This window comes from Sturnira hondurensis, unplaced genomic scaffold (genome assembly GCF_014824575.4).
Source record: "Sturnira hondurensis isolate 20B ecotype Veracruz unplaced genomic scaffold, ASM1482457v3 Scaffold0006849, whole genome shotgun sequence".
NCBI lineage: Eukaryota > Metazoa > Chordata > Mammalia > Chiroptera > Phyllostomidae > Sturnira > Sturnira hondurensis.
In genome coordinates this window covers 3,188,955-3,202,526 of record NW_028079480.1, presented here as the reverse complement: position 1 = coordinate 3,202,526, position 13,572 = coordinate 3,188,955, and the positions used below count along the sequence as shown (strand labels likewise).

At 39.0% G+C, this 13,572-nt stretch overlaps 1 protein-coding gene across 4 annotated transcripts in view; it reads left to right on the top strand.

The window, feature by feature from the left end:
* ENTPD1 (ectonucleoside triphosphate diphosphohydrolase 1) overlaps positions 1-13,572 on the top strand; it is a 102,401-nt gene that overhangs the window by 73,566 nt on the left and 15,263 nt on the right. For all 4 annotated transcript variants that reach the window (XM_037050862.1, XM_037050860.1, XM_037050859.1 and 1 more), the window contains 3 exons: positions 2,163-2,322; positions 3,021-3,260; positions 4,526-4,783. In XM_037050862.1, coding sequence (XP_036906757.1) covers positions 2,163-2,322; positions 3,021-3,260; positions 4,526-4,783 — 658 coding nt within the window. The remainder of the gene's footprint in view (positions 1-2,162; positions 2,323-3,020; positions 3,261-4,525; positions 4,784-13,572) is intronic.

The following is a 13,572-nucleotide window of genomic DNA, read 5'->3' as shown; positions in this document are numbered from 1 at the left end:
ATAAGCACACATTTAAAAAAAACTTATCAAAATTGGTACATTGTTGCATGGTCATTTTAATATTGAAAATGGAAGAAAATATGTGACATTTTTGGCATATTATGCTTTATTATTTCAAGAAAGATAAAAATGCAACTGAAACACACAAAAAAGATTTGTGCCGTGTATGGAGAAGGTGCTGTGACTGATCTAACGTGTCAAAGGAGGTTTGTGAAGTTTTTGCTGGAGATTTCTCACTGGACGATGCTCCATGGTCGTGTAGACCAGTTGAAGTTGATAGCAGTCAAATTGAGACACTAAGAAAGAACAATCAACGTTATACCATGTGGGAGATAGCTGACATACTCAAAATATCAATAAGTAAAATCAATAAAGTTATCAATGAAAATGAAAAATGTGTTTTTTATCTTATGGAAAAACACTAAACAGAATTTTTGACCAACCCAACTATTTCAGCCCCCAAGGAGATTAGAGTTTCAGGACAGGTGATCAGTGTTTTAATAGAAGGCTGCTCAGAGCTGCCATAGGAGTGTACTTTGCCCTGCCTAGAACGGGAGGAAGTCAGGAGGACTCCCCAGAGGAGGGGACGTGAGAGCTGAATCGTGAAGGAGGAGTTGAAGGGTGGGCAAGGGCATCACAGGCAGAGCAGACACTATGTATTCCATACCTGTGTTTTTTTGACAACTATTATGTTTCAGGCACTGTTCTCAGTGCTGGGGATCCAGTGAAGAGGACAAAGTCCCTGCCTTCCTGGGGCTTGCTTTCTAATAGAAATGCAAAGGCAGGAACATGTGAGAGACCATGACATGCTCAGAGGACTATAGATAGAACATATTATTATTATAGAAAAAAACAATAGTAGTAGTAATAATATTAGCAGCTTGTATTTGTTGAGCCTTTACTGTGTTCTTTTCACTATGCTTTAGTCATAGTGACCCTCTGGAGTAAGAGGCATTATTAACTATCATTAACCAGGTAGGGAAGCTGTGACTTACAAATGTTAAATGAGTTACCCAGGGTCACACCTGGTAGTGGTAAAGTCAGGATTCTGAGTGCGATTCTGAGAAGGTAGGTTCTGGATCACACAGTGCCTTGTAGGGCGTGCTAGGGAGTTTGGAGTTTATCTGGAGAAAATGAGAAGCCATTAAGTGATGTTACACATCTGGTGCCAGTAGCAGAGAAGGTGAGCTGGAGAGAAGGAAAACTAGGACTAAGGGGGCCGGTTGGTAGGGTATGGAATTCATAGAGATGAGAGATTACGGGAGTCTCATGCCAGTTGGAAGGTAGCGTCCTCTAACCCTAAGGGTCTCAGTGTTGAGTATTCTATATCTTGGAAGCAATCGCATCCCATTTTCATTATGGCAATTCTAGAAGGTTCTTCCTTTAGGTCTCAAGATCTCAGACATACCAGAGAGCTGAGGCACAATATGAGCGAGATTTTTTCCAAGTCTAGCACCAATGGGCATTGGACATCTATCCTAGGACATTTGCCACCTGGTGCCTATAATAGACCTAATTAAGAACCTCAAGCAGAGCCTGGATATGTAACCAGCTAGTAGTCACTAGCAATGGCTTGTGTCATACCATATTTTTAGGACCATAAGACGCACCTAGGTTTTAGAGGAGGAAAATAAGTAAATAATTTTTAAAGCAAAAAATGTGATAAAATATTTAATAACCTGTGACCCCGCTTCACCACTGTCCCCCCTCCCCCCACAGTGAGCTAGGTAAGCTACATTCAGACTATAACATGCAACCCCATTTCACTCCCAAATTGGGGGGTGCATCTTATAGTCTGAAAAATCACAGTATTAGTTCTAAGTGTGGGGATCAGAAAATACCCAGCTGTGACCACCGCAGTAATTAAAAGTACCTTGATAAGTTTTTGGAGTCAGGAAACAACAACAAAAATGTTCCTTTAGGAAGACAAACCTATATAAAAATTGGAAGGATTTGGATTTGGAGAGAAAGGGACAAGAAAATAGTTCTGCCTCCCCTAAAAGGAGGGCCCCTCAGGCAGCCTAGGGTGGGTATCTCCATCTTTCCGTTTATTCCAGTGAGTTATGATGCACTCCCTGGGAGAGCTGGCTGGAAGTTATGGCTGATGGATAGGTGCATTTACTAGAACAAAACCAGTAACCTCAGCTCTTCCCTTCGTGTAGACTTGAAAACGAGCGGTTGGCAGACGATGTCCTGATGGTGGTGAGAGATGTCCTCAACAACTACCCCTTTGACTTCAGAGGTTCCAGAATCATCTCTGGCGGAGAGGAAGGTGCCTATGGCTGGATTACTATCAACTATCTGCTGGGAAAATTCACTAAGGTAATTGATTATCTTACAGCACCCACTGAATGGTTCCCTAGATGCCAATGCCATTGCTATATCTCAGACAATACTTGGTTTGCCAGCCAGAGTGAATGATGGATAAGTGAACAAATTAATTCATCCCCACATTTGCAAAGGTCATCAGAGGTATAATTCCCTTAAAAGAACTTTTAGTATTGGAGAATAAGGAAGCCATATGTTCACTTCAGAGAGACATAAAAATCTATCATTAAAAATTAGAATAGCTAATATTTGCCTAGTGCTATGTGTCTTGTGCTATACTAAGCACTTTCCTTGTAATATATAACTTAGTCTTCATAACAACTATGTGAGGTGTTCTCTTATTTTAGAGGCACAAATTGAGGCCTAGAGAAGGTTAATTATTCTGCTCAAGGTTACATGGCTAGACAGCAAATGAATGAAGACCTGAACTTGAGTCTTCCAGCCCCAAACCTTGTATTCACCAACACTATATTGCTTCTATATTGCTGCAGTCTGAGCTTTGTGTTTGAGGCCCCTCTTTTCTTCCTGTTGACCTGATGTGGATTCAGGAACCTCTAGTGAGCTTTGTGTCACCCTCAAGCCCCTGCTCCTTCACATTAGGAGGTTCCTGAGTCCAAGAAATAGTTTAAGACACAAGGTGTCCAGAGACTTCTACCTGGACACTGTACTTAACGGTAACTACTCTCTTTCAGAAACTGAGGTGGCTCAACCTGTTGCCAAATGACCATGAGAGTCAGGAAACTTATGGAGCTTTAGACCTTGGGGGAGCCTCTACGCAAATCACTTTTGTGCCCCAAAACCAGACAATTGAGTCTCCACAAAATGCTCTGTACTTTCGTCTGTATGGCAAGGACTACAGCGTATACACACACAGTTTCTTGTGCTACGGGAAGGATCAAGCACTCTTGCAGAAAATAGCCAAGGACATTCAGGCAAGTATAACTGAATCCAGACCTACCCTGCACACATCTGGGCCGCCAGCCCCCACATCCTGTTGTTTTCTCTTTCTACTTCAGTAATTGATCTGAAGTTGGTTACTGTACTTTCCAAACTTTTTTAGGCAGCATATCTAAGCACATCTGGTAGATCCTTATGAATTGTTCCCTCCAGACATCACCCACTGTATCTGTTTACTGCACTGTCTCCAAGGACACAACTCAGATCCTTTCTTGGGAAATAATTTCTCACCCCTAGTCGGGGTTGACAATGAAAATTACATGTGAGGGTATGTTACAGGGAAGGGTGTGTGCAATTTATAACCTCTTTACCAATTCTTAATCTCCATCTCCTGCAAACTGCAGAAAACAGGGTTGTTGGAAACAACCTGGAGAGGAGGGGAGAAAAAAAGGCTTCAGGGAACACACTAAGTTTATGGATCAATACTTCAAATCTTGTCCCTAAATGCTTTCTGCATTTTGAAAGCGAGAAAGGTTAAGCACACTTGCAATTATGGGAGTATCAGGCACACCCTGATAAACAAATACAGAGCAAAGATGTCATATCCAGCTGTTCCCTGTCTCCACTAAAAGGACAACCAGTTCCCTGCTCTCCTTCAAAGCTCACCCTCTGGTTCTCAGAAGCACTGTGCATAAGATGACTTCCACTGGAGTGGGGGCTTCTGAGAGAGATGCCTACTGAGCACCAAGGCTCCATTAAGCCTCTAAGCCACAGGAGTCCCCTTTCTTCACTTGGACATACCGGGTTGTGGGTTAAAAACTGTTTTGATGCCCCTGGTTTAAATAATCTAAAGCACATCCAACTCTTGGAGCTTCTGATTTTTAGCTTGGAGGTGGAGGTGGGGGCATAGATCGACTCCTGCAAAACTACTCGCTCAGAATTTTAAATCTTTCTGGTTGGGTTTTTTTTTTTTTTTTTTTTTTTTTTTTGGTAAATCTGCTTCTAATCAGGTGATTAGAACTAAGCACTAAGGAACATTCCAAACCAATGGCATTTCTGGGTCCAGCTTGAGCTGTATTAGCTTTCTATGACTGGAGAAAGTTTATATCTGATACCATTTCTAGTGCCTGTTATATAAATCTGACTATTCCCAAGGCTGAAAAAGGCAGGACAGAGGCGCACTGATGCCAATGCTGAGTGCTGGGAGGTTGTACAATTCTGACACATTAATGAAGTCAGGCTGGTGCTTTTGTACCCAAAGCATTTACATATGACCTTTCAAGTGATTTTTTCCATGCAGGCTACAAATGGAATCATCCAGGACCCATGTTTTAACCTCGGATATAGGAGGGTAATGAATGTAAATGACGTCTACAATAGCACCTGCACCTGGAAATATAAGAAGCCTCTTTCATTCAATCAGTTAGAAATTCAGGGCACTGGAGACTTTGAAGAATGCCAGAAAAGTGTCATTACACTCTTCAACACCAGTCAATGCCCTTACTCCCACTGTGCCTTCAATAAGATCTTCTTGCCACAACTTCAAGGACAATTTGGGGTAAGTTTGTGAAATGATAAGATATATTGGTTAGGATGATTTTTGGCTGCAAGTTGTAAAATATGTACCTACAAAGAGTTTAACTAATAGGATTTATTTTTCTCCCATATAATGATAAGCCTTGAGGTAGATAACTTAGGGTTAGTTATTTGGCTTAATAATATAAAGACACAAAATCAGTTTTTCCAATATCTTTTTGTGGTCCTAAGATGGCAGCTATTGCTCTCAGCATCATGTCTTCACATGCAAAGCCAAAGCAGAAGGAAAGTTTCTCTTGCATACATCTTCAATTCTGCAGAAGGGCCAACAAATATCTTTACAGATACCATCGGCTAGAATTTAGTGAAATGCACACCTTTAAACTAATCTAAGATAAAGGGGAATGTATTACCATGGTTGATTTAGATTAATCATCATTCATCCTCTGGAAGTGGGGAGTCTCCCCTGAGCACAATGCTTTCTCCTACCTGGGTAAAATCAGGAATCTGTAAGCCAGAAGAAGGAGGCTGCCTGTTTGGCAGGCATCCATTAGGATCTGGTACAGGTACCTTCTCAGATAGAAAAGGAAAAGCAGCAGTTAGATGTCATCTTAGTTAAGACTTTCCTCTATAAAGACATTTAGGAAGTAGAAATTCAGAAAACCCCAAGGAAACACTGAAGATTGATTCATTTTCATGACATTTTGAAGAGTTCCAGACTATTTGAATCCCAACTTCAAATTCCTTTTCTTAATTGCTCCAAAATAAGATAAAATATTTGAGCAGTGGTAGAAGAGGTGCCCCTTGATCTATTCATTATTCAAATTTTATATTCTCATCCTGGAGACCAAGTGTTAGTATAATCATAGTACAGCAGCATATTGCAAATTTACCTACCATCAATTAAGTGCCAGTTATTGACTAAGCACTATATATCCATCATCTCACTCAATCACTTAAGATATCATTCAAAGAAGGAAGGACTTTTGTCTGCTTTCACCCTTTTTCTCCCTTTTTCAGAAAACAGATCAGCCTTTGAGGAGGAAGTTTTAACTATCCTCCAGGACTCTGGCAGGAGAATTTCTCCCCAGGTCTCTGGGCCCAGCCTAATGTCACAGAAAGAGCTCCTTGGAAACAATATTTACACCAATTTTCATGGTGTAAATATTCCCACCATGGCCTCTTTTAAGCTATTAACCTGACATCAGCTAACTCTAAAAACTCCTGAAATTTTTAACAGTTAGCTCTCACGAGTGGGTAAGAGCCAGCTCCAGTATATCCCTGCAAATAGCGAAAAGCTAACATGCCATAGCACGAGGTGGTTAATTCTCTCTCCAAACAAACCTCATTCTAGGCCTTCACTCCTGCAGAAAGTTACCACTGTGAAGTCCTGCATCTTGAGGCATAATTGTTAGGAATACAAAAGGTTAATTGTATTTTAATTATTTCCAAAACCAGTTAGCCTGGGTATTCTCAAACCACAGAGACTTTTCAGTTTGGTAATTTTTGCCACAATTGCATTTAGCACTGATGATCTAATTCTTAAATTGGAAATTGAGTCCAATTTGTAAGCAAATAAAAAATATCAACAAGGCAGAAGGAACATCTGTAGTGAATTATTTATGTGGTAATTTAGGAATTTTTAAAAAGATTACATTGTACCATTTGTACAAAAAAAGGTTATAAACAAATTCAATTGGAATTGAAGAACATTAAAATATTTGTTTGTTTACATATGTATGTATTTGTGTGTATATTTAGCTCTGAGTTTCATAGTAGCCAAGGGGAAAAATAAGACATAATCAGATACGTAATTTTCGTTATATCCAACATACCCATTCCTAGGCCAAAGCAGAGTTATTCCAAAATTGAATCCCAAGGATATTTTATGATTTTTCTAGACAATGTCTTTGACCATACTCTTTAATAGCAATTTTAAATTTTTTATAGTAAATTTAATCCAGAGGCATAATATTAAAAAGCCAATTTAGTGATGGCAATTTTGTCATGGACTGAGGCAATATAAATTTTTGATACACATCTTGACAGAAGAATTGAGTAGTTGGAAGAGGAGAGAGACATATGTTCTTCAAATAATCTTCCACAAATTTTTATTATCTACACGAGGAGGAGCTGACTTTTTGAGGTCATGTTCTCTGACAGTGTCCTAGAGCATTTCTATCTGAGTTGCTGCCTAAATATGGACCCACAGGTTGTAGACACCGATCAAGTAAAAGTTCACAAAGTAAAGTAAGGTTGATTCCTACTGTGGAAATTAGGGAGCTAATCACAGAATTTGATCTCAATGGGAGGGCATCCCACTTTGTACCCAAAGGAAAAGTCAGGAATTCCTAAAGCCAAGTCAGCATTTTCCTTCAGAAGTGCCCTGGGGCCCATTCTAGAAAAGGAACATCTGATGGATTGAATCTCCAAAGCCCTACGCCAAGAGTAGGATCAGGATTGTTTTTTTCTTAAAAACATTTAAAGAATCACCTCCCATAGCCACAGGAGGAAACTTGAACTATCTGATTTTGAGCCACGTATCTTGCTGAGGTACTGAAAGAAGAAAACGGTTTTGTCATTCAATTTAATTCTCAGGATTAAAAATGGAAGTATTATGAGTAAGATTAAGGTGTTTTTTTACATTATATAATATGTATAAATCAAGGGGGGAAAATCACTCTAAATTCTACTACTCCATTCCATTAACACTTTATTTTTCTGGGTTGAATTCCAATGCATGTTGGTATAAGCAATATTCCATGCTATAAGAGACTTTTCTAAGGGTTTTAAGAGGCCGTCTTATATAGTACACCCAATAAGGTGGATTTCTTGAAGAACACATACAGACAGGAAAACTACCATCTAGGCCCTGACACAGAGAACACTTTCAAAAAAGATAGAAAGGTAGATAGAGTGAAAAAAAGAGAGAATATAATATGAATAAACTAGTCCTGGAGTAGGGGAGGAGAAATAGGTGGCCTTATTCTGGAGCACAACTGTTTGAAAGAGAAAGACTAATAGATACTTTCCCAGTTCAGACAGCAGGGTTTGCACTTGAATCTCATTCTAAGTCTTGGTTTCTGCTGTGCTACTAAGAGAAATGTGTATGTGTGCGTGTGCATGTAGAAAAGTAACATGGTTATCTTAGAAATTTTTTAAAAATATAAAGGACAGGGTTATAACTTCAATTTTGATTCAGATGTTTATAATAGGAGGCCATCTTCATTTTATTTTCTATTTCTTATATAATAGTATTGCATAATTGCATTCTGCTTAGTTGTTCTATTTTAAGAGGGAACTCTAAATCATAACCTGCTAAGTCAAGATGACAACTAAAAGCAAAATACTGAGGCTGTCAAGACCAGTCATTCTTTATGTGTGTGTGGTAAAATATTCATTTAAATAATAGAAAAAGTACCATTTTAACTACTTTTAGGTATAGAGTTCTATGAAAGTAAGTACATTTACCTTATTGTACAACTATCACCATCATGTATCTCCAGATCTTTTTCATCTTCCAAAACAGAAACTCTACCCATTAAACTAAACACTAACTCCCTGGTCTTCTTTCCCCTCAGCCCCTGGCAACCGCTGTTCTACTCTCTGTTGCTATGGATTTGACTATTCCAGTTACCTCATATAAGTGGAACCATACAATATTTTGTCCCTTATGACTGGCTTTTTTCACTTTACATAATGTCTTCAATAAACCATTCATTCTTAACTCTTTAAGGGATCACCAGACTCTTTGAAGAATGTGATGAAAACTAAAGGTCTTCTAAGCAGAAAAATGGACATATAAATGTATGCCAAAATCTTTGCATACAATTTAAAAGACATCATTATCCCTTGAAGCGGCCCTATGAATTCCACATTAGAGCCCTAATCTGAAACAAAAAGTGCATAAGAACTAGACATTAAAGTAGAACCATGAGCCTACGCAAGAGAGTGGCTGGGAGTGAATGCCACACAAGTATCAGAGGTCAAGTCTATTTAGAAGTATGGAAAGCAAGTACAGATACGTATGCTACAGACAAACAACCCTGCAACTGATGCTACTTCTGCCTCTGAAATGCTTCCTGCCAGGGCAGAGCCAACCTAATACCTAGTAATACAAGTTAGAATGAGTAGTGAAGTTAAAATAAGGGGTTGGGGAACAAGTCAAGTATTTAGTTTGGAGCAGAATCTTGAGACTAGACTGTAATGCCTGTTCCTTCTATTATTACAATGCTTCATTTTATTTTTTTTCCCCAGAGTACTACAAGTATGTTTTCAATTGGACCTTTGGAAAATAATTTAAGATACCCTTTTTCTTCCTTTATGGGAAAATTTGGCTTTAGATTAGTGTTCTGGATTTGTTTCCCTGGAAACCCGGTAAAGGTGGAATGTCAGTTACATTACCAGGCAGCAGTTCTCGTGATAAAACGACCCCAGAAATAAGTTGCAGCAGGTTTGGAAGAAATTAGAAATGAACTCTGCCTATTCTGTGGGTTTCTCTAATCTGCACAGAGGCTCTCTAGAAAGGTGGGCAAATGTAGGTTTAGAGTTGGTGTACCCAGCAGGTGGGTATGTTGAGGAACTGGTGGCATGGCCACCACAATCACCAGACCTCCCACCCCAGTGGACTCCTTCTTTGAAGGTGTTGTCAAAGATAAAGTCTCTTCATGGAAACCATGTACCGTGGGTATCTATATGATTCACTGCATAAGAGAGGCATGCCAAGAAATTGATGGCAATAAAGAACTCTATGCCAAAGTGTGCTTGAGTATAGCAAGTAGACTACAAGAATGTGTAAGTAACGAGGGCTGGCAATTTGAGCACCGAAGAGATCGTACCTAAGTGCACTGTGGCATTGTGCCATTCTTTTGAGTTAATAACGTTACTGTAAAAATCGTAACTTGCATGTCTTTTTCCAAACAACTGTAAATTTCCTTTTGCCCACCCCTGTATATGTGGGATATGTAACAAGAGGTTTTATTTTTATAGCACTTGTTACCATCCATCGTACTATCTGTTACTTGTTGGTGTTCTGCTGCCTTCCACTAGAGAACGGGGATTTTCATCTGTTTCGGTCACTGCTTAGAACATAGTTGGTACTCAGCAAATACTGAACAAATGAATGAATGATATGCAGCCAAAAATCAACAAAGGGGTGGAATGAAAAAAATGACTAGTGATTTTGGCAGTTAGGAGGTTACTGGTGATTTTGATGAGCAGTTTCAGAAGCCATGTCAGAGGGGACAAAGGGCTCCCTGGGAGATTCTCTGAAGTCGGGGGAGCAGGGAGGGAGATGGGTAACTGATATCACAAAAACAAAAAAGAGTTTGAGAGAGGATAGACTGCTCTACTTCAACCAAATCAATTAAACTGAACAGGAATGGATTGCATTTCTATGTGGGTTAAAATTACATAAATTTGGCTGATGTGAATGTGTTTGTCTTTATAGTTGACATGTCTGTTTTCCCATATGTCCTGAGGCCCTGGAAGGCAAAGATGGTGTACTTTTTCACTTTTTCATTTGGGGGCCTGACAGAGTGCCTGGAATGTTGTGTATTCACAGAAAGAACATGGGTGTTTGGAATATTGTAGGGAGAAGACCAGCGCGCACCGTTTGGCAACGGGAAAGAGTAAAATGTGTTCAGAGACCTGAAAGTAGTTCGGTGGGTTCTCATGTGGACCAGGCAGGATGCTTGCCTCTGGTATTCTAGAAGCTTTTCCCCAAGCTTAAAGATCATCTTTTTAAAATCTTTATATGCCTTTGTTTGAGGCTTATGGTCCATAAACTCATATTTCTATAGTACAGGAAAATGGTGATGATTTTAGGAAGACTGAGGATGCAGGCATGGTTCAGGAGTTTGGAAAGAAAATAGTTCCAGGCTTTGGAAGTACTGAATAACCCTGTTTAGATGGGCATTTAAAGAAAGGACCACTACTGGGACTCATAGAAAGTAGAACATATTTTACATTCTAGGGTAAAAAGAAAGTTATCTTTTATACTTGTAAAGGGATCCAATCTTATTGAAAGAGGATCTGACAAGATGTGTATGGATATTTAAAATATGCTCGCCTCTATTTTTAAAATTGAAGTCTAGCATACCTGCAAAAATATGCATATTTGAAGGCCAGAGTTTGATAGTTTTAAGGGATACCTATAAGCCCTTTGTCTAGATGAAAGTATAGAACATTCCCAGCACCCTACAAAGCTCCCTTGTCCACTCTCCCAGTTGATTTAACTACCCTCTCAAATGACGGCACTACTTTGACATCTATCACCACAGACTAGTGTTGCCAGTTCTTGCAATTGGCATGTGTCCTTTTTTTTCTGACTTCTTTCACAGTAGTGTCTGAGATTTATCTATGTTGTTGCATGTAATAGTAGTTCATTCTTTCACTCCAATGTGGCAATCCTTTGCCTGAATACACTATTTATCTAGCCCTTCTATAGTTAATGGACATTTGAGTTGTTTCCAATTTGGGGCTATTATGAACTGCAATATGAACATTTTCCTGTCTTTTAGAGTATATCTCCACTTATAAAATATAGTTGCCTTCTGCACAAACATTTTTACCCCAAGGATGTTGTCCCAAAGTAAGGGTACAAAGATGCAAGTACACTGTAACATATTTATAATAGTGAAACATTAGAAAACCTAAATACTCATGAATATGAGATAGTTTAAGTTAGTTATGATATATCCATACACAGTACCCTTTTATAGTCACTTAAATGGGTAAGGTAAATCTGCATAGGAACCCACCCATGATGTATTATTATCAAGTGAAACAAAGTAGGATTATAAAACATTATGTCCAATATGTGTTATTATCAAGTGAAACATAGTAGGATTATAAAACATTGTGTCCAGTATGATCACATTTATGTAATATATACATATATATATATTGATCTTTTACATATATATGCTGCAGGTATTAAACAGGAAATTATAAAGTGTATTTTTTTTCTAGGGGATGGTTAGATTAAGGAGAGACTTTCATCTTTTACTTGTAATAATTCTATATAATAAACATGTTACTTATTCTGTTTTTTTTCCAAGGATTTTATTTCTTTATTTTTAGACAGAGGGGAAGGGAGGGAGAAAGAGAGGAAGAAAAATATCAATGTGTAGTTGCTTCTCATGTGCCCCCTACTGGGGACCTGGCCCACAAGCCAGGCATGTGCCCTGACTGGGAATCAAACTGGCGACCCTTTGGCTTATAGGCTGGCACTCAATCCACGGAGCCACATCAGCCAGGGCCCTGTGTTACCTATTTTGATGGAAAAACAATGAAGAGGGCACCTTTTATATTTTGAGAAATGAATAAAAGCAGGATTCTGAGATGCTAAAGGGAGGCTTCTGAAAAATTTCAGGAGGAAATTTTCAAGAGCCCACGGCACACAAAGCCTTGGGGGTAGGGAATGGCGCAAACCAGGAGACCCTGATGACTTGACTGCTATGCATTGCACTGAAGGCTCAATGTTTTACTAAATTCACCTATAGAAAGTTTGTTTGTTCATACTTTAAAATAATTTTTATTTATTTAAAGAGCACATAGCAAAAGTAAGAGAATTTCTTAATTCTTCAATGAGGAGGAACCCTTGTACAGTGTCTGTGGGAATGCAAAATGGTGTGGCTACTATGGAAAACAATATGGAGGTTCCTCAAAAATTAAAAAAAAAAGAACCACCATAGGGTACAGCACTCTCATTTTCGGGTTTTTATCCAAAAGAATTGAAATTAGGACCTGGAAGAGATATTAGCACTCTAATGCTCATTACAGCACAAGATGTGGAAATAACCTAAAAAGTCTATTGATGGATGAATGGATAAAGAAAATGTGGTATACACTTATACTACACTATTAGTCAGCCTTAAAACGAAGAAAATCCTGTGATATGTGACAAAAATGAATCTTGAAGACATTACGCCAGGGAAATTAGCCAGTCACAAAAGGACAAATGTAAAAGGACTCCACTCATATTAGGTCATCTAAAATAACCAAACTCCTAGAATCGGAGGGTAGAATGGTGGTTACCAGGGGCCTGGGAGAGGAGGACATGGGACATTGCTACTGACAGGCATGAGGTTTCTGTTATACATGCTGAGTAAGTGCTGGAGATGTGCGTATAACATCGTCCTAATTGATCACGGTGCTGTATCAGACACCTAAATTTTTTTAAAGGTTCTTGCACTATAAAAATTTTTAAAGTAAAACAGAAAAATCTTCCCCTCTCCTGCCCCACAATCAGTTAACTCTTAACATATGTAGTTGTAATGAATGAGAGGGAGCTTCTCCAGGCATTAGCTGTGTACATCATAGCTATCCAGTCTCAGAATTAATCCAGTCTCTCATTCAACAGGGATTCAGTAAGTGTCTCTTAACTTTTTAAAACACATTTTCATTACAGTTTACATTCAATATTATTTTGTATCAGTTTCTGGTGTACAGAGCATGGCAAGGCAGTCATATAGTTTACGAAGTGTTGTCCCCCATATTTCCAGTACCCATCTGGCACTATGCATAGTTATTACCATATTACTAGCTATATCCCCTCTGCTGTACTTTACATCCCCGCAACTATTTTGTAACTACCAGTTTGTACTTCTTTTTTAAATCCTCAAGGATATGTTTATTGATTTTTAGAGAGAGAGGAAGAGAGAGAAACATCAATTGGTTGCCTACTGTGTGCGCCCCGACTGGGGATCAAACGCACAACCTAGGTATGTGCCCTGACAGGGAACAGAACCTGCAACCTCTTGGTGTACAGGAGGATGCTCCAACCAGCTGAGCTACCTGGCCAGGGCC